A 21,116-nucleotide genomic window follows, 5' to 3' on the forward strand; every position below is an offset into this window, starting at 1 on the left:
CTGTAAGAATTCAGCACAAACTGGTACTTAGAATATGCCATTTATTTGTCTATTTATTTTGGAAAATATCTTCTCTTGAAAAAAATACCTCACCTTGTCAGTTTCTTTTCAGTATATTCTTTAATATGCTTGCCTCTTGATAGTAGTTTCCCTTGGAAATTTTTACAATTTTTTTCTTCATGGAGTATTTATCCAAAATGTTTAAGAATTTACTCAACTCCAAGGGCTATATGTCACATGTCAATCATTTTTACTTTTTTCTTCTGTCGGAAGAACAACTTTCACTTGCCATATGCAGATATAGATATAGATATAGATATAGATATAGATATAGATATAGATATACTGGCCAATCATCTCAGATGGAAATGAGCATATGAAACATCACAGAAACATGGTAACAGCTAACTCTATGTGTATATTGATTTGGTTTTCAGAAGAACCATTAAGCCTTCATGGATTGTCCCTAGAAAGTGCCAACTTCTGAAAATTATCATTCTGAATGTATCTTTCTATTTGAGCTTACATTCCCTCTTAGAGTTCACATATTACAAACATATGTCTGTTTTTTTCTTTGCTTAAAAAACAATCTCTGGGTCACATTCAAATTTTAGTTTCTGTGCTAAAATTATAGTGCTCTGTGTTCTCTTTAAAAAATCTTCCCCTTTAGCAAGATCTTCAAAGCCCTTTATCCATCCTTACCTCAAGTAGAAAGGAGTAGTGGAGAGTCACTCTATTAATAAAAGAAAGCAGGTGCTGTTCCCCCATTCCTGGAGCTTCACAACTCTTGTTCATTCTTACCTTGGCATCTATAGTAGTCCATGGTGATGCTTGAGTTAAGGTACTGCTCTTCACTCCCTTAATTTCCCTCTCTCTTCTTCACTCTCTTGTTCTCTTTCATTCCCTCTCTCTTACTTTCCCTCTCCGCTTCCTTCCTCCCTCAACTACCCACCCACTGTAATTAGAATAAAATTTAAACTCCTTGCCATAGGTTATAAGATCTAGCTCCTGCTTGTCTCTCTAACTTCTCAGGCCTTTTTCTCCATTTTGTCTCATGGCTGCCTCCTTTTTATCTTGCTTGCAATGCTTCTCTTCCAAGATGCTTCTCTAAATAACTAGTCACCTTCATCACCATCATGCCGTTACCCTATCGCTAATGTGATATGCTTTGTTCATATGACTTTATCATGAATTATGGAATTATTTTATAACTGTTTTTTGTTTATTATCTTTTTCCTTTATTAGAATATAATATCTTCAATGGTAGAGATTTAATTTGTCTTTTTGATGACCGTATACCTAAAGACTAGAACAGTTCCTGGCACATGGTAGGGATTTAAACAAATAATTTTGACCATCTGGGTGTATATGGGCCATTGAACTGTGAACTGTGATTATTGGCAAATAAATAGAAAATGTATTATCTCCTGCCCCTGCCAAAACTGGGTAAACAGATTTCAGGTGCCCTATTGTAATTGTTTTTTCCAGATGCAACTATTCTTGCCATTCTTACTATTGGGTCAGGGGCCCAGTGGTGTCTGCAGCATGATGAAGAGTACAAAATTAAGGAAGAACATGGTACCAAACCGCTTTATAATAATCATGCTGCCCTTTGGGAAGGCCTATTAAAAACCAAATGAGAGTGATTAAAATGTTAACCAACATGTGTAGATTATAGGAACCATTGTTATTGATTATCTACATAATAGCTTTCAGACAATAGTGGCCCTCAAACATGTTTTAAGCATGTGAAATTTTTTCAAACAAAAAGCTCACCCAGGATTCCATGTATATACAGGTAAGAGAGACTGATACTCTTTCTGGCTGAAGCAGTGGTATTGGAACTGGTACTATGCCCATGTGGGGCACCTCTCCCACCCCTCAAGGTGCCCAAAGTACCACCTGATGCCCAGAGAGCTGAAGTTACTTATCCAGTCTTTTTTGTTGTTTTTTGAGGCTGGGTCTTGTGCCATTGAGTCTGAGTCTTGTGCTGTCACTCTGGCTGTAGTGTAGTGGTGTGTCACTGCAGCCTAAAACTCCTTAACTCAAGTGACTCTTCCATCTCAGCTTCCAAAGTGCTAGGATTACAGGTGTGAGCCACTGCATCTAATCCTCTAAAGTCTTAAAATGATCAACAGCAACAAGACTAAAGACAAACTTCCTGAATTCTGGTGTCCCGTGCTTTTACCTGTCCTAAAAAACCAGATGATAAATACTATAGAATCAGGTTAGAGTCTAGTATTGGGAGTTCCTACAGAGAGGAAAAAATTTAGAGATTTTCGGGACTCAAGGGTCCTTGCCTAGAATTCTCTCTATGACTACTGGAGAATTGCCTCATGAGACTTCTCTTCTGACCTGGAAATTCATCTAGAGCTTGTGTTTAGTGGTAGAAATAAACAAACAGGACTGCTTTCTCCAAATATTTATTTTAAAATTACTTTATCACTCTGAATTTTTATACATCAGAGAGAACTTTTACCCATAGGTGTCTGGACTTCCCACCGGTGAAGAATTGCATGGCTCTGATCGAGAAGAGTAGGCTGTTTTCATAAGTATTTTTAGTTTTACTTTTCAGTGGAAGCTGAGATTAGACATACCTCATTTAGCTGAATTGCTGGCTTAGGGATCAGCCACAGGGTAGATTCTCTGCTCATGCTAGTTGGGAATTCAGAGCCAAGCGCAGCGTCTGGCCTACTAGTAGATAGTTAATACATTTTTTTTTTTTAACTTAAGTGAATGAATTTCAGACTTTTGTGTTATTTAACAAATATAGTTTAACAATATATTAATCTGATTTCTGACTACATGTTGAGGTGGGTGTACATTATTTGTGCCATATGCAATTGTTATGTCCCAGGCATCAACGATACTCACACTGAGATCCTGGAAAATGTCCTTTATGGTGAGATATTGAATGTAACCATGAAAGTCACTAAATCTTTCTGCATCATTGTACATCTCCCTGATGTTTTCTGTTTTGATGATAACCAGAGTGTCTGGGCTTCTCAGAAGGAGATGCTGAACGGCTTTGTGGACATTGAGGGCCCTTCGGATAAAAACATCAATGGGAAAGGGTCTGAAATGCTGGCCCAGAGAAATAACAACGATAGTATTTTTTTCTCCTCCAGTTCTGTCAATGGCTCGGGTGAGATACTCAATCTCTTTGACTGAATAGGTCATTGATCCTATCAAGGGATAACAGTGTTTTTGCCACTGAATGTTGATATTCCTATCCAAATCCACAGCAAGTTGGTGTCGCAATTTTCCAGATTCATGCAGATCCACTGACTTCAGCGCTGATAACAAATAGGCAGTCCCAAAATAAAAGGAGGATAAAGTTATAGAGATTGAGTAGTTATAAAGGTAGAGGAGATTTGATTGGTAAAATCAAGTAAGCAAATCATGTCTAATTTATTATAGGTTTAGATGAGGGGATGCTTTTGAAAATTATTTGAACAGTCAAAACTGTTATGTATCTTCTTGGATTAAGATGGTGGATACCAGGCACAACTCCTTGCAGCTTCCATGGCTGCAAGACCTGAAAGTGGGTCACATCGCAGGATTCTTTGCAGACATTCTCCAGTACCAACCCAGAGCCCAGTAGCTCCACAGGGTAGCTCGACACAGAAGAGCAAAAACAATCACTACAGGTCAGCTCTAAGGAAACCACAGTCCTAGGGGAAGGGGGATTAAACCACATCAAGCCAGCACCCTGTAGGTCAAAAGAATCTGAACAGCAGCCCTTGAATCTTAGATCTTCCCTCTGACATAGTCTACCCAAATGAGAAGAAACCCAAAACCAATTCTGGTAATATGACAAAACAAGATTCTTGAACTCCTGCAAAAGAGCATACAAGCTCACCAGGAATGGATCCAAACCAAGAAGAAATCTCTGAATTGTCAGAAAAAGAATGTAGAAGGCCGATTATTAAGTTAATCAAGGAGGCACCAGAGAAAGGTAATGTCTAACTTAAAGAAATTTAAAACATTATATAGAATATGAAAGCAAAATTCTTCAGTGAAATAGATAGGATAAATAAAAAACAACATTTTTTATTTCCAATCACAGCATTTGGAAATCAAGGACATTCTTAAAGAAATGCAAAATGCACTAATAAGTCTCAGCAATAGAATTGAACAAGCAGAATAAAGAACCTTGGAGTTAGAAGACAAAGTTTTGAATTAACCCAATCCATCAAAGACAAAAAAAAGTTAAAAATGAACAAAGCCACCAAGAAGTTTGGGCATTATGCTAAATGCCCAAACTTAAGAATAATTGGTATTCCCAAAGAAGAAGAGAAATATAAAAGTCTGGAAAACATAGTTGAGGGACTAATCAAGGAAAACTTCCCTGGTTTTGCTAGAGATCTAGACATCCAAATACAAGGAGCTCAAAGAACACCTAGGAAATTAATCACATAAAGATCATTAATCACATAAAGATTATTGCCTAGGCACATGATCATAATCATCACGTTATCTAAAGTCAACATGGGGCCAAGGGAGGGACAGCGGGGGTGGGAGTGGGGAGGTCAGGGAGGGATAACATGGGGAGAAATGCTAGATGTAGGTGATTGGGGGATGGAGGCAGCAAACCACACTGCCATGTGTGTACCTATGCAACAATCCTGAATGATCTGCACATGTACCCCAGTACCTAAAGCACAATAAAAAAAATAATAAATAAAGTCAAGATGAAGGGAAAAATCTTAAGAGCTGTGAGGCAAAGGCATCAGGTAGCCTATAAAAGAAAACCTATCAGATTAACAGCTGATTTCCCAGCAGAAATCAGAAGGGATTGGGGTTCTATTTTTAGCCTTCTTAAAGCAATTATCAGCCAAGAATTTTGTATCCAGTGAAACTAAGCTTCATGAATGAAGGAAAGATAGCCTTTTCCAGACAAATCCTGAGAGAATTTGCCACTACCAGCCAGCACTACAATGACTGCTAAAAGGGGCTCTAAATCTGGAAACAAATTATCCAAATACACCAAAATAGAACCTCCTTAAAGCATAAATCTCACAGGACTTATATATAGTAACAAAATAAAAAAAAAAAAGATATTCAGGCAACATGTAGCACAATGAATAGAATAGTATCTTATATCTCAACACTAACACTGAATGTAGCTGGCCTCAATATTCCACTCAAAACTTACAAAATGGAAGAATGGGTAAGAATTTACCAACCAAGTTTCTGCTGTCTTCAAGAGAGTCACCTGTTAATAATATATAAGGACTCACATAAATTTAAGGTAAAGTGGTGGAAAAAGATATTTCATGCAAATAGACACCAAAAGCAAGCAGGAGCAGCTATTCTTATATCAGACAAAACAAACCTTAAAGCAACAGCAGTTTAAAAAGACAAAGAGGGTCATTGTATAATGATAAAATAATTAATTAAACAAGAAAATACCACAATTCTAAATATATATACATCTAACACTGGAGCTTTCAAATTTACAAAATAATTACTAATAGACCAAAGAAATGAGAGAGATGACAACACAATAATAGTGGGGAGGTTTAACACTCCACTGACAGCACTACACAGGTCATCAAGACAGAAAGTCAACAAAGAAACAATGGACTTAAACTATACCCTACAACAATGGACTTAACAGATATTTACAGAACATTCTACCCAGCAACTGAAGAATATACATTCTATTCATGAGCACATGGAAGATTCTCCAAGATAGACCATATGACACGCCACAAAACAAGTCACAGTAAATTTAAGAAAATTGAAATTATATCCCTGAGACCACAATGGATTAAAATTGGAAATCAACTCCAAAAAGAACCCTCAAAACCATGCAAATACATGGAAATTAATAACCTACCCCTGAGTGATCATTGGGTCAACAATGAAATCAAGATGGAAATTTAAAAAATTTTTAAACTAAACAATAATAGTGATACAAGCTATCAAAACCTCTGGTATACAGCAAAAGTGATGCTCAGAGGAAAGATCATAGCCTTAAATGCCTACATCAAAAAGTCTGAGAAATCACAAATAGATAATCCAAGGTCATACCTCATGGATCTGGAGAAACAAGAGTAGTCCAAACCCAACCCCATCAGAAGAAAAGAAATAATGAAGATCACAGCAGAACTAAATGAAACTAAAACAAAATTCAAAAGTAAATGAAACAAAAAGCTGGTTATTTGAAAAGATAAATAAAATTGATAGGCCATTAGCGAGATTAACCAAGAAAAGAAGAGAGAAGAACCAAATAAGCTCAATTAGGAATGAAACAGGAGGTATCACAACTGATACCACAGAAATACAAAAGATTATTGAAGGCTACTATCAACACTTTTACACACATAAACTAGAAAACCTAGAAGAGACAGATACATTCCTGGAAATATACAACCCTCCTAGATTAAACCAGATTTATATAGAATCTCTGAACAGACCAATAACAAGCAGTGAGACAGAAATGGTAATAAATAAATTGTCAACACAAAAAAGTTCAGGATAGATTCACAGCTGATTTCTGTCAGATATTCAAAGAAGAATTGATATAAATCCTATGGACACTGTTCCAAAAGATAGAGAAAGAAGGAATCCTCCCTAAATCATTCTATAGAGCCAGTATCATCCTAGTACCAAAACCAGGGAAAGACACAACAAAAAGAGAAAACTACAGACCAGTATCCCTGATGAACACAGATGCTAAAATCCTCAACAAAATACTAGCTAACCAAATCCAACAGCATATCAAAAAGATAATCTACCATATTCAAGTGGGTTTCATACCAGGGATGCAGGGATGGTTTAACATACATTGGTCAATCAATGTGATATACCACATAAATAGAATTAAAAATGAAAATCACATGATCATCTCAATCGACACAGAAAAAGCATTTGAGAAAATCCAGCATCCATTATGATTAAAACCCTCAGCAAAATCAGCATAGAATGAACATACCTTAAGGCAATAAAAGCCATCTACAACAAACCCCCAGCCAACATAAGACTGGATGGGGAATAGTTTAAAGCATTCCCTCTGGGAAGTGGAACAAGACAAGGATGCCCATTTTCACCACTTCTCTTCAACATAGTACTGGAAGTCCTAGCTAGAGCATTTGCACAAAAGAAAGAAATAAAGGGCATTTGAATCACTAAATAGGAAGTCAAACTGTTGCTGTTTGCTGATGATATGACAGTATACCTAGAAAACCCTAAAGACTTGTCCAAAAAGCTCCTACTACTGGTAAATGAATTCAGCAGATTTAGGATACAATATTAATATACACAAATCAATAGCTCTGCTATACACCAAACAGCAACCAAGCTAAGAATCAATCAAGAACTCAATTCCTTTCACAGTAGCTGCAAACAAAACAAAACAAAAACAAAAACAAAAAAAACAACTTAGGAATATACCTAGCCAAGGACATGAAAGACCTCTCTAAGGAAAACTACAAAACACTGCTGAAAGAAATTATAGATGACACAAATAAATGGAAACACATCACATGCTCATGGATGGATAGAATCAATATTGTGAAAATGTTCATACTGTCAAAAGCAGTCTGAAAATTCAATACAATTTTCATCAAAATACCACCATCATTCTTCACAGAACTAGAAGAAACTATCCTAAAATGCATATGAAACCAAAAAAGACTCCACATAGACAAAGCAAGAAAGCAAAAAGAACGAATCTGGAGGCATCACATTACCTGACTTCAAACTATACTATAAGGCCATAGTCATCAAAGTGCATGTTACTGTTATAAAAATAGGCACATAGACCAATGGAACAGGATAGAGAACCCAGAAATAAAGCCCAATACTTAACAGCCAACTGATCTTTGGCAAAGCAAACAAAAACATAAAGTGGGGAAAGGACACCCTATTCAACAAATGGTGCTGGGGTAATTGGCAAGCCACATGTGGAAGAATGAAAGTGGATCCTCATCTCTTACCTTATACAAAAATCAACTCCAGATGGACCAAAGACTTATTCCAAGACCTGAAGCCATAAGGATTCTAGTAGATAACATCAGAAAAAACCCTTCTAGACATCGGCCTAGGCAAAAACATTATGACCAAGAACCCAAAAGCAAATGCAACAAAAGCAAATATAAATAAATGGGACTTAATTAAACTAAAAAGCTTCTGCATAGCTAAACATATAATCAGCTGAGTAACAGACAACTTATAGAATGGTAGAAAATCTTCACAATCTGTACATCCAACAAAGGACTAGTATCAAGAATCCACAAAGAACTCAAAGAAGTCAGCAAGGAAAAAACAATCCCATCAAAAGTGGGCTAAGGACATGAATAGACAATTCTCAAAAAATGATATACAGTTGGTTAACAAACATTTGGAAAAATGCTCAGCATCACTAATTATCAGGGAAATGCAAATCAAACCACAATGTGATACCACCTCATTCCATATTAAGAAAAAAAGACCAGATTTTAAAAAATCAATAGATGTTGGTGTGGATGTGGTGAAAAGGGAGCACTTTTACACTCTTGGTGGGAATGTAAACTAGTACAACCACTATGAAAAACAGTGGAGATTCCTTAAAGAACTAAAAGTAGATCTACCATTTGATTCAGCAATCTCACTTCTTTGTATCTACCCAGGGAAAAAGAAGTCATTATAATAAAAGGATACTTGTACACACATGTTTATGGCAGCATAATTTGCAGTTGCAAAAATATAGAACCAGCCACATGCTCATCAATCATTGGAGGATAAAGAAAATGTGGTGTATATATGCTATAGAATACTACTCAGCCATGAAAAGGAATGAATTAATGGCATTTGCCGCAACCTGGATGAAATGAAAGGCTATTATTCTAAGTGGAGTAACTCAGGAATGGAAAACCAAACATTGTATGTTCTCACTCCTATGCGGGAACTAAGCTATAAGGATGAAAAGTCCTAAGAATGATACATTGGACTTTGGGGACTCAGAGGAAAGGGTCAGGGTTGGAGAGGGATAAAAGACTACATTGGGCACAGTGTACACTGTTCGAGTGATGGGTGCATCAAAATCTCAGAAATCATCACTAAAGAACTTATTTATGTAACCAAATACCACCTGTTCCCCAAAAACCTATTGAAATAAAAAAAATTAAAAATTAAAAAAGTGTTGTGCAAATATGAGAGATTACGTGCATGTCATCTTATAGAACCATGTGGAATCTAATGGACTGGGGTTGGAAAGGTAGTGAGGTAACTTCCTTGGAGGATTATGTGGTCAGTTTTGTAGGTATTATTTTTCTACATTTTGTTGATTGTAAACTAAGCTCATTTGAGGATAGAGAAAGGTACTCATTGATGGTCTTTACATAAAAAAAAAAAAGCAAGTAAACCTATTTCCCCAGATACTCTTTAAATTCCCTCAAGACTGAAATTATGTTCTGAACTTCTGTGTTTCCTTCACGTATGCATGGAATAATATTAAGTGCCTTATCTATAAGAATAAGTATTACTCGTCATTTGTGGAGCCCTTTACAATATACAAAGCATTTATATGGACTGACCTATCCATTCACCTCAAAGTTCCTCTCATGTACCTTTAATTGACACATGAATAAAATAAAATGAAGTTCTTCCACTTTCATTATATTAATTAGATTTTTATCAAAGCATCAGGGCTGCTCTGTAGTTAGAACTTTTGAGGAAAATGTGTAGAGAAGAACTATTGATGCTTTGTAACATAGGATTGTCTTACAAGGAAAGGACTACATTTGAAGGCTTAACCCAGTGAGGCTGGAAAACAGAGATGCTGTAAGGTGGGTTGGAGGAAAATGGCAGAGTTATTTTCTTCACTCTGCCTTGGACAACTTACTTCAGTTTTCTTTTCCAAATCACACTCTGGCCATAGAATTTAACTTTTATTGGTTTTTTTTTGAGACGGAGTTTCACCCTTGTTACCCAGGCTGGAGTGCAATGGCACGATCTCGGCTCACCACAACCTCCACCTCCTGGATTCAAGCAATTCTCCTGCCTCAGCCTCCTGAGTATCCGGGATTACAGGCACGCGCCACCATGCCCAGCTAATTTTTTGTATTTTTAGTATAGACGGGGTTCCACCAAGTTGACCAGGATGGTCTCGATCTCTTGACCTCGTGATTCACCCGCCTCAGCCTCCCAAAGTGCTGGGATTACAGGCTTGAGCCACCATGCCTGGCCAAAATTTAACTTTTAACATAGTGTATAACAGATGTTTTCCTATGACAAATTAAAAGATCAGTTGAAGAGGGTAGGTAACTCCGTAACTCAGTCCTTTATATGACCTAAGAGAATCACCGTTATGGAATGTGATGCTAAAGGCTATCACTAGACCCTGAATTTTGTAGAAGAGGTAATTGAGGTTTCCCTAGGAGTTGAATCATTTACTAGAGGTCACAATTTAAAGTTCTCCCTTCTGTTGAGAATTTTTCTTATAACTTAGAACTAAGGCCCTACCAATTTTCCCACTTTTATTGGCTCAATTTTCCTTCTAAGTTTGAAACCATCAGTGGCTTCATTTTAGGAAGGCCAAGATGGAGCCACAGCTACTGCCTTTGCTTTCAGTGATGAGAGCCAGGCTCTGGGGACATAGAGGGACAGGCAATGGTTTTGTAGGTGAGATTGCTAAGGTCTACTAGCAAATTCTGAGTTATTACTGGTACACTCTTGGTTTAGTAAATAGAGTAACTGGGCTAGGATTTTAGCAACTGGATTCTAGCCGTAACCCTTAAATTAACTAGTGATAATAATTGCAATGGCTGTTGTTTTTTGGGGCACTTTCTATATGCCACTATGCCTTGCAATGTGTTAAATACTTTATATCCATTACTTCATTTAATTTTCTATACAAACACCAGGTAATACTCAGATTAGTCTGTCTGCATTGCTATAAAGGAATACCTGAAGCTGGATAATTTATAAGGAAAAGAGCCTTATTTGGCTGATGTTTCTTCAGGATGTACAAGTGTGGCATCAGCATCTGTTCAGCATCTGGTGAGGGCAGGAAGCTTTTAGTCATGGCAGAAGGCAAGGGGAGCCAGTATGTCACATAGTAAGAGAGGGAGCAAGAAAGATGCCAAACTCTTTTGAACAACGAGTTCTCACATGAACTGATAGAGTGAGAACTCACTTATTACCATGGCAGCAAGGGTGAGTGGTACCAAGCCATTCATGAGAGATCCACCTCCATGACCCAAACACTTCCCACTACGTCCCACATCCAATCTTGGAGATCATGTTTCAACATGAGATTTGGAGGGGACAATCAGTCAAACTATATCATTATTATTATTCCTGGTCGATTGATGAGGAACACCAGGCAGGAAAATAATAACATGCCCAAAGTCATTGTTTCTAAGTAGCACAGACTAGATCGGTTAGACCTCAAGCCCATGCTTTACTTGTGTCTACTTAATGCAAAGTCTAACTCAATTCTGACATCTATTCTCTTAGATAATGATGACAGTAAAGATACCTTACATCAAATAGAATTAACTTGTAAGAAACAATATTCTAAATGCATTGCATGCATTACCTCATTTTACCAGATAGAAACTCTTTTCAGTAGACAGATGAGAAAATTGAGGAATGGAATGGTTATATAACTTGTTCATATTTACCCAGACAGGAGGTAGAGAAGTCAGGTTTTGAACCCAGGCTGTCTGGTTCTAGAATCACACCCTTAATCATTTTGCTGATTCTAGAAGCTGGACAATTTAATATCTCAAGTTATCTTTGGCTCCATCAATAGTTTTCTGAGCATACTGGGTTACATATTGAAGTACGAATTCTGCAGAGGTAGGGATATAATAAATCTTTTTATATACTGGTTTCTTTTCAGTTAGATATCTGTATTTCTTTTAAAGGAAAGATAACAATGCCTTGTGAAAAAATTTGGTGTGTTGTGATTGAGAAATATGCAAAAAAGAAGCATTTCCCATATTCCCTTCTCTCCTTTGAAATGGAAAGGAAACTTCTTAAAGGGGTAAGAATTATAGCTTAGACTGAGGCATACTGTTGATACTGGCTTTGAAGTATTCCATCCACTGGCGGATCGTTGAATCTCCCATTAGATGTATGAATTTTCCTCTCAGGCATTCCTTCATCTCAACTCTAGCCAATCTACAGGAGACAGGATTCCATGTGTTTCTCCAGACATACCCACTGGGGATTGTGGCTGCCATTCCAAGCTTGCATTTCTCTTTCATTGCAACTGTTTCTTCTGCCAAAGAATCAGTGAGAAAGGATCTTCCAAAACATCAAATTACCCACCAGTATTTGTTAAGAGCCTTCTATCCTCTAAGTAGCCTAAGAGAGAGTAACAGTGGTAGTAGTGGTGGAAAAAGTCTTATTGAAGTACTCTCTTAACAGAACAGTTGTTTTTTCATAAAAATTTTTCTCTGATGTGAATTTCCTAAATAATGTTCATTAGTGTTCACTGTAAGAGTATATGTTTCCTCCAAGGAAAAAAATGGTTTTCTGGGGGAAAATTTAAGTATTTTCCAGCCTTTCTCTGAAAATAAAGTCATCAATTCTTGCATAGAATGGAAGCTCAATTATCCTATCATTTTAGCTTACTTTACCCCTAAGTTTGTCACAATGTAAGTGTCTTAAATGCTACCATCAAAATAAAAATCCTTTGAGTTAAATAAAGATGATATAAAAAATATTTAACTAGTTTGGCTTGGGAACTGGCCAATCCAAATGAATATGACTATAGGCTGGAGAGTGTCTTGGAGGTCCAAGATAGGCCATGGATTAACCCCTTAGTAATTGGCTTAGAAGAGTCTGGGAATCCAAGGGCTGAGGTAGCCAAGATGATGAGGAGCCCATGGTACGTTTGGGGCAGTGATTACCATTAAACTGAAAGAAGTAGTTTAATATTTTAACAACTAGGATGAGTGTACTCTTGTATGTGTGGTGAAAAATAACATTTCTATATCTAGGTACATATTTACACTTCAGTATAGACAGGTTTACTAGTGATTAGCAAGGTTTTCCTTTTTTTTGTGATTAGTTTTAATGCTGAACTTGCAGAGACTTAAAAGCTCTTGCCTTGAATCATCTTAGATAGGAATTTCCTAGGCTATTTGGGTTCAAAGAAATTGGAAAGAAGCTAGTAAATATAAGTGTGGAAGTTCTATTTTGCATGCTAACGATTGTTTGAAAGGTGGCAAAGATCAAGAGGGAGGGATTAAAATAAATTGACACCCAGATGGCAGGTTGGAAACCTCTAGATGGTGATAGGCTAGTGGTGATGTGGGAAGAGGTGATGGCAGTGGTATGAAAAGGGATGTTGTGCGGAGGTAAAGAACTGAGTATAGAATTGGAAAAGAGTTAACGTTTAAAAGTTGTATAAAATGGGCAGGTAATTCATTGTCTGACAAATAGACTCATGATGAGAGTTACAGTTACTAAAATAGGCTTATGATATCCCAGTGATTCAATTATTCACTCACCTTGATAACTGGTATCTTGGCCAACCTTAGATAAACCAGATGAACAGACTATCATAAGACTGAAACAGTGAAAAAGTCAAGTAGAAAGAAGAAACCCTTTAAGTGGGTCTAGAACTAGACACCACCCACCAAACACATGGATACTTACTGTTGCATTTGGAGACACTAATTGTATTGAATTTTTCCATAATCTCTACACCCACATTTGACCTTAAAAACACAAATATGGAAATTAATCTGTCGGTGGCCTCAAATCAGGAAACATACAGAAGCTGGATTATCCAGTGCTTCAGTTATTTCTTAGAGATAAGTCAATTATTCTGCCTTCAATTTCAGGTCATTTAGTAAAATTTCCATTTCTTTGCCGATTAGGCCATGGGATACAGTTACTCAGAAAATATGCAAGAGGATTTATTGAGATGCAGAAAAACAGAGTGAAGCTGACCAGGTATGTGCCATTGTTGAAGTCAGTCACCTTTCCTGAAGCACCTTCCATTAGGGCTGGGGAGGACATCCTGGCTCTCAGGAAATCCTCATGTATGTGCACACACACTTATACATGTGCCTTTCTCATTTTCTTTTAGTTTTTATTCTGTATTTATTTTTTATCTCTTTGATAAAAATTAAATATTCAAAAAGTTTGTGGATTACTAGAGGATGGGCACTGTCTCTAAATGAATTCACAGATCCCTTCCCAAAAGGCTCTTGCTAAAGACACCCAAAGTTGATACACTCACAAGACTTTTCTTTGGATCAGTATATAGGCCAAATCACAATATTTGCACAGGTAATCTCAAGAAGTAATTATTTTTACCTTTCAAAGAGGCTCTTTTCTTGTTTGCTAAGATAAGAAACTTGCTTGTTCTTAGAATACATGTGGGTGAGTGCAGCACAGGGTATGTGTTGAGGCCTCATGCAGTAGAAGCCTTCTTGGTCTCTGTTGTCCATGTACTGGCACAATTCGGCACTTGTGTTTAGGATCAGGCCACATTCAGAGTGGACCTGGGAGGTGCCATTGACAAACTGGCCAATGAAGATTACCCTGTCATAACCTTGGTTCCTTGCCCTCCAGAGAGCTGACACCGCTTCACTGGAGTGTATGAGCAGCAGAGACAGGGAGACCTGGCCCTCCCAGAACAGAGTGAAGCTGATCAGGTAGGTGCCATTGTTGAAGTCAGTCACCTTTCCTGAAGCACCTGCCATCAGGGCTGGGGAGGACATCCTGGCCCTCAGGAAGTCCCCGCCATATTGCTTCCTGTGTCCCAAGTGGTCCCTCATCTCCAGCAGGATGTCCAGCTGGTCCCCCCTGCAGTACGTGTCTCGAGGGTTGAGGATGGTGGTTGTGCTGTGTGCGGCGCTGCTGGTGGTTTTTATGTGGTCGAAAGGTCTGGGTGGGATCTGCTGGTCTAGTTTCTCCATGATTTCCTTTATTCTCAGTTCAGTTTCTGTCAGTGACTTTAATGGTATCAGTGGTGTTCTAGGGAATAAGGATTTTGTGGAGTTGTCCCAGTAATGCAAGGAGCTAGATAACTTTAGAGCAGACCAAAGCTGAAATGACAGCAAATGTGACATGAGATGGATAAATTTAGAGCATACCTAACCTGAAATGACAGGAAGTATAAAATGCTATGAAATTAACCTGTTCCTAGTCATTTTTACTTATTATGATTTTGAATATTTATTTACATACTATTATCAATCTTATTTAAATTATCCAATAAAAATACATAGAATGGAGACTGACTGACAGGGGGGACAGAGGGACAGGAGGTGAGCAAGATGGTTGCAGAAAGTCTGTTACTACTATGACAGGGATGTTGGAAATTACTATTATGGACAGGCCCACCCAAAAAAGCCTCACTGAATCTACACAACTCACAGTTTGTTGCTCAACTATGGTTTCTACTGAAAAATGGAAACCCATCACCCTCACAAAGCCAATGCTGAGGAGATGACCAAGTACCACAGTGATGACTGCATTAAATTCTTGTATTCATCTGTCCAGATTACATGTCTGAGTACAGCAAGCAGATGCAGAGAATCAACATTAGTGAGGACTGTCCAATATTTGAATTCTGTCATTTGTCTACTGGTGGCTCTGTGGCAAGTGCTGTAAAACTTAATAAGCAGTAGATGGACATTGATGTGAATTGGGCTGGGGGCCTGCACTATACAAAGAAATTCAAGGTATCTGACTTCTGTTATATCAATGATACAATCGGGACCACTCTGGAACTGCTAAAATATCACCAGAGGATGCTGCATGTTGACGTTGATATTCACCATGATGATGGCATGGGAGAGGCCTTCTATATTACAGGCCAGGTCAGGACTGCATCCCTTCATAAATATGGAGAGTGCTTCCCAAGAAATGGGGACCTATGGGATACTGGGGCTGGCAAAGGCAGAGATTATGCTGTTAACTATCTGCTCCTAGATGGGATTGATGATGAGTCCTTTGAGGACATTTTCAAACTGGTCATGTCCAAAGTAATAGAGATGTTCCTGTCTAGTGTCATGGTCTTACAGCATGGCTCGGATGCCTTGTCTAGGGATCAGTTAGATTGCTTTAATCTGACTATCAAAGGGCATGCCAAGTGTGTGGAATTTGTTAAGAGCTTCAACCTGCCTATGCTGATGATGGTAGAAGGTGTTTACACCATTTATAATGTTGCTCAGTTCTGGAAATAAAAAATAGCCGTGGCTCTGGATATGGAGATTCCCTAATGAGCCTTCATACAATGACTACTTTGAATACTTTGGATCATATTTCAAGCCCTACATCAGTCCTTCCAATATGACTAACCAGAACACTAATGAGTACTTGAGAAGATCAAACGACGGCTGTTTGAGAACTTGGTAATTCGGCCCCATCTGTCTATAGTCCAAATGTGTATGATTCCTGAGGATGCCATCCCTGAAGAGGGTGGTGATGAGACTGAAGAAGACCCTGATAGGCTCATCTCCATCTGTTTCTCAGACAGATAAATTTCCTCTGAGGAAGAGTTCTTCAGCTCTGATGAGGAGGGAGAGGGCAGCCTCAAGATCTCTCCCATCTTCACAAAATACAAGGAGGTTAAAACAGGATGAAAAAGAGAGATTCAGAGATGAAGAAAGAAATCACAGAAGAGCAGAAAAACCAAGGAGGAGAAGCCAGAAGTCAAAGAGGTCAAGGAGGAGGTCAAACTGGCCTGAGGAAACCTCTCCAGCTCTGGCTTCCTGTCTAGTTCCCAACATTTCCCTCCCAAACCCTCAGATTTTATGTTTTCTGTTTCTCTGTGTATTCATATAAAATTTATCAAATATAGATATCCCCAGGGACTAGACAGAAATCAAGATCCTGAGCCCAGGGCATCTGTGCTGGGTAAACTCTTCTAGGAGCTACCTTGCCACCCGTCCCTCTTCAGGTCTTAACTCTGAAGCATAAAGGGTGCTAGGTCTGGGTGAAAGGAATACTTTTGTGCAAGCATAAGAAAAAATCCTGAAATACCAAGTGACTGCTTAGTAGCTTTGGAAATGTGCCTTTATTGTACATTCTAGAAGGGGTGGCTGGGTCTTCAAGGATGCCCTGTTCTTTTCAGTCTCCTAAGATAACATCAGCCATTTTTGGATGGGTTTCATTCTCATACCTTCTCACTGGTCTCAAGTGAGCCAAAAAACTCACATTGCCTGCTGTCTGTCTTCTTCCAGTTCTGCAGGTGGAGGATGGCAGTCTAGTTTCCTGCCATCCACCAACTGCAGAATTGGGGGAGTTTTGAGATACTATTTTTATTTTTGTAAGACTCTGTAATAAGATGGTATATTTCTATACTCTCTACCCTAAAGACATAGAATGGTTGAATAGATTATAAAAAAAACAAGACCTAACTCTATCCTGTCTACAAGAGATTCACTTCAACTTTAAGGACACACATAGACGGAAAGTGAAGTCACAGAAAAAGATATTCCGTGCAAGTGGAAACTGAAAGAGAGCAGGGAGTCACTATACTTATATCAGATAAATTAGACTTTAAGTCAAAAACTAAAAAGAGAAAAAGAATGTCATTATATAATAATAAAGGGATAAATTCATCAAGAAAAAATAACATACATACAATTCAACATTTAGAGGACCTAAATATATAAAGGAAATGAAACAAGAGCTAGAAAGAAATTATTTAGGTAGACAGTGAGGGTAAAGGGGTCCTTGGCAAGGCTTCCCTTTTAACAGAAAGGAGCCCCCAAATAATTTATTTTCTAACAATGAGAAGTCTGAAAAATTGAGCAGCAAACATAGATACGTAAGCTGGAAGCTTGGATGGGTGAATGCTGGCAGCTGTGTCAATAGAAAAGGGCTACCTGAGGGCCAGGCATGTTCAGGACGGAGGCTCTGTCTTCCCTTTTCTTTGTCACCACATGTACAGTAAAAAAGCAGGCAACATGATGCTGGCCAAGTAAAGAACCATCTGCATAATAAAAGATTAGATTGGGGCAGCCAGCTTCTTTGTGTGCTATGCAAATGGTACACTTAGTCCTAACCAGTTCTTTGTGTGCTGGTGGCATCCTGGTCTGACCAATCTTTCTTGCCCTATGTAAATCAGACACTTCCTCCTCAAGCTCATCTATAAAATATCCTGCACTTCACTGTGGACCAGAAGACCCATTCAAGACTCCTCTCTCTGCAGAAGAGAGCTTTTCTCTTTCTTTTGCCTGTTAAATCTCTGCTCTTAACCTTACTCAGTAAAGTTGCAGGATACAAAATCAACATATAAAAATCAGTAACATTTCTATACACCAATACCAAACAACCTGAAAAACAACCAAGAAATCAATTTAATTTACAGTAGCTATAATAAAACCCTAGGAATAAATTTATCTAAAGAGGTGAAAAATCTTTACAATGAAAACTATAAAAATTGTTGCAAGAAATTGGAGAAGACACACACACACACACACACACACACACACACACACAATAGAAATATATTCCATGTTCATGGGTTAGAAGAGTAAATATTAAAATGTTCAGACTACACAAAGCAGTCTACAAATTCAAGCAAACCCAATCAAAATACCAATAGTATTCTTCTCAAAATAGAAAAAAGATCCTAAAATCTGTATGGAAACAAAGAAGACCCAGAATAGCTAAAGCAATTCTGAGCAAAAAGAACAAAGCTGAAGGCATTGTATTACCTGACTTCAAAATACACTACAAAGTTATAGTAAACAAAACAGTGTTATACTGGCATTAAAATAGTCACATACACCAATGGAATGGAATAGAGACCCCCCAAATAAATCCACATACTTACAGCCATCTGGATTTTTGACAAAGTCATTAAAAACATACAATGAGGAAGAAAAGTATTTAAAATAAATGGTGGTGGAGAAACTGAATAACCATATGCAAAATGATGAAATTAGACCCTTATCTCTCACCATATACAAAACTCAGTTAAAAACGAATTAAAGACTGAAATATACAACCCAAAGTATGAGAATACTAGAAGAAAACATAGGGAATACTGTTCAGGGCACTGATGCAGCCAGAGGATTTTTGAATAAGACCTCAAATACACAGAGAACAAAAGCAAAGATAGACAAATGGGATTATATAGAACTAAAAACTTCTTCACAGCAAAGGAAGTAATCAAGTGAAGAGTCAACCTACAGAATGGGAGAAAATATTTGCGAAGTATCCTTCTGACAAGGGATTGCTGTCCAGAATATACAAGGTACTCAACCAACTCTATAGCAAAATGAAATTAATAATCCAGTTAAAAATAGGCAAAAGATGTAAAGAGACACTTATCAGAAGAAGGTATACAAATGGTAAACAGGTATATGAAAAGAGGCTCAACATCATTGATATCAGAGAAATGCAAATCGAAACTAAAATGTAGTATTATCTCACTCCTGTTAAAATGGCTTTTACGTAAATGACAAGTAGTAACAAATGCTAGTAAGGATGTGGAGAAGAGGGAACCCTTGCACACTGTTGATGGGAATGTAATCAGTAAAACCAGTATGGAAAACAGTTTTGAGATTCCTTAAAAAACTAAAAGTAGAGCTACCTTATGATCCAGCAATCCTACTGCTAGGTATATACCCAAGAGAAAGGAAATTAGTATATCCAAGAGCTATCTGCCCTCCCATGTTTATTGCAGCACTATTCACAATAGCCAAGATTTGTAAGCAACCTAAGTGTCCATCAACAGACAAATACATAAAGAAAATATGGTATACATACACAATGGAGTAGTATTCAGTCATAAAAAGAACAAGATTCTGTTATTTGTACAACAAAAAGGATGGAACTGGAGGTCATGATGTTAAGTGAAATAAGCCAGGCACAGAAGACAGACTTTAGATGTTCTTACTTGTGGAAGTTACTAATTAAACCAATTGAACTCATGGAGTTAGAGAGTAGAATGATGGGGGCATGGAGGGGAAGTAGGGTTAGTTAATGAGTACAAAAATATGATTAGACAGAATGAATAAAATTTAGTATTTGATAGTACAACAGGGTAACTACAATCACTAATAATTCATAATTTAAAAATAGTTAAAAGAGTATAATTGTATTGTTTGTGTCACAAAGAAAGGATAAACTTTTGAGGAGATGAATACCCCAATTACCTTGATGTGATTACTATGCATTGTATGCTTGTATCAAAATATGTACCCCATAAATACCTATACCTACTTTATACCCACAAATATTAAAAATTTAAAAAAAAAGAAAACCAAAAATATAGATATTCTGTTCTTCAGATATTCCCTTAAAGAAAGTAAAAAGATGAGCTATGTATTGTAAGAAGATAGGTGCAATGAATTTATATGTGACAAAGAAAGAATGTTTATGTGTGAACACACACGCAGTCTTATCCTCTCACATATTGCTTAATGATTATCAGGTATGTTATTTGGTATCTAAGCTATTGAAACTCTCCTCCTATAATCTATAAGTCTTGTAGTTTAGCCTTTCCTAGAACAGATGAGGTAACAAGTAAAAATAAACTTTTGTAAACCACATAAATAAAGCGTTTCCTACCTTTGTAGAGTTCAAGAAAATTGTAAAAGTGATCCAGGAGGCTAATATAAACAACAGTGCCAATAGCAACTTATAATTTATCGTACTTATTTTCATGATTAGGATCCTACAAGAGACAAGAGACAATTAGGATCCTACAAGAGACAAGCACAAATACATACAACAAAACAGAACAGAAAAGCAAGAAAACATGGGAAACATTTGAATTTTTTTTGGCTCATGATTACTTTTTAGCCTCAGATAAGTAACTCCCAGAAGTAAGCCTTCAGCCTCCCAGTTGTACTTGGTATCTCCCAGGTGCTCTCTTCTATCTATCAGTTTATACGTTCTACAGAAGAGATATTCCATGGAGCCCACTGTAAACTCTAAGAAATTGAGCATCTAAGAGCCTGGAGGATGCAAGCTTGCTCATGCCTAGGTGAAGTCTCCAGACTGTTTGTCACCTAACTATCAGGTTCCCTGTTCTCTTCCCTTAAACTTCAGGGCAGACACGAAATATTCCAGCAAATATTGGCACAGAGAACACGTCATCACAGTGCCTGTTGAATATAAATTCGTTTTTCTGTTCCTTTAATGCCAATCTGTTAATATGTTTTTCCATTTTAGCAGGCTTTCTAGCACCCCTCAAG

The 21,116-nt window shown here is 37.5% G+C and overlaps 3 protein-coding genes and 1 pseudogene across 6 annotated transcripts in view; 2 read left to right on the forward strand and 2 right to left on the reverse strand.

The window, feature by feature from the left end:
- The window catches only part of LOC101043390 (NXPE family member 1), a 65,428-nt gene that overhangs the window by 43,806 nt on the left and 506 nt on the right, over positions 1–21,116 (reverse strand). Inside the window, exon 2 of the mRNA XM_074400631.1 lies at positions 20,488–20,593. Within this exon, the coding sequence (XP_074256732.1) occupies positions 20,488–20,583 (96 nt within the window). The 5' untranslated portion in view covers positions 20,584–20,593. The remainder of the gene's footprint in view (positions 1–20,487; positions 20,594–21,116) is intronic.
- LOC101043064 (NXPE family member 2) overlaps positions 1–21,116 on the forward strand; it is a 125,046-nt gene that overhangs the window by 35,481 nt on the left and 68,449 nt on the right. For 3 of the 4 annotated variants that reach the window (XM_074400627.1, XM_074400628.1, XM_074400629.1), the window contains 2 exons: positions 13,827–13,902; positions 14,527–14,609. In XM_074400627.1, the coding sequence (XP_074256728.1) occupies positions 14,554–14,609 (56 nt within the window). In that variant the 5' untranslated portion in view covers positions 13,827–13,902; positions 14,527–14,553. Of the gene's footprint in view, positions 1–13,826; positions 13,903–14,526; positions 14,610–21,116 lie in introns of those variants that run through there. The other variant, XM_074400630.1, reaches the window with a different exon arrangement.
- On the reverse strand, positions 321–20,570 carry LOC101043712 (NXPE family member 4). The gene is made up of 4 exons (XM_074400632.1): positions 20,488–20,570; positions 13,603–13,664; positions 12,011–12,217; positions 321–3,296 (listed from the first exon to the last, which is right to left on the reverse strand). Exons 2-4 carry the CDS (start codon positions 13,640–13,642, stop codon positions 2,761–2,763), a joined length of 783 nt encoding a protein of 260 aa, XP_074256733.1. The 5' UTR covers positions 13,643–13,664; positions 20,488–20,570; the 3' UTR covers positions 321–2,760.
- Positions 14,743–20,179, forward strand: LOC141584778 (histone deacetylase 1 pseudogene; annotated as a pseudogene).

This window comes from Saimiri boliviensis, chromosome 6 (assembly GCF_048565385.1).
Source record: "Saimiri boliviensis isolate mSaiBol1 chromosome 6, mSaiBol1.pri, whole genome shotgun sequence".
Lineage (NCBI taxonomy): Eukaryota > Metazoa > Chordata > Mammalia > Primates > Cebidae > Saimiri > Saimiri boliviensis.

What these genes read in the sequence shown, in the direction of transcription:
- LOC101043712 (XM_074400632.1), bottom strand. Translation starts at nt 13,642, where the DNA reads ATGGAAAAATTCAATACAATTAGTGTCTCCAAATGCAACA. An exon ending in TAGTGTCTCCAAATGCAACA is followed by an intron (nt 12,218 to 13,602) that starts GTAAGTATCCAT and finishes ATTCTTTGGCAG; the next exon opens with AAGAAACAGTTGCAATGAAA. An exon ending in CTTCAAAGCCAGTATCAACA is followed by an intron (nt 3,297 to 12,010) that starts GTATGCCTCAGT and finishes ATTTGTTATCAG; the next exon opens with CGCTGAAGTCAGTGGATCTG.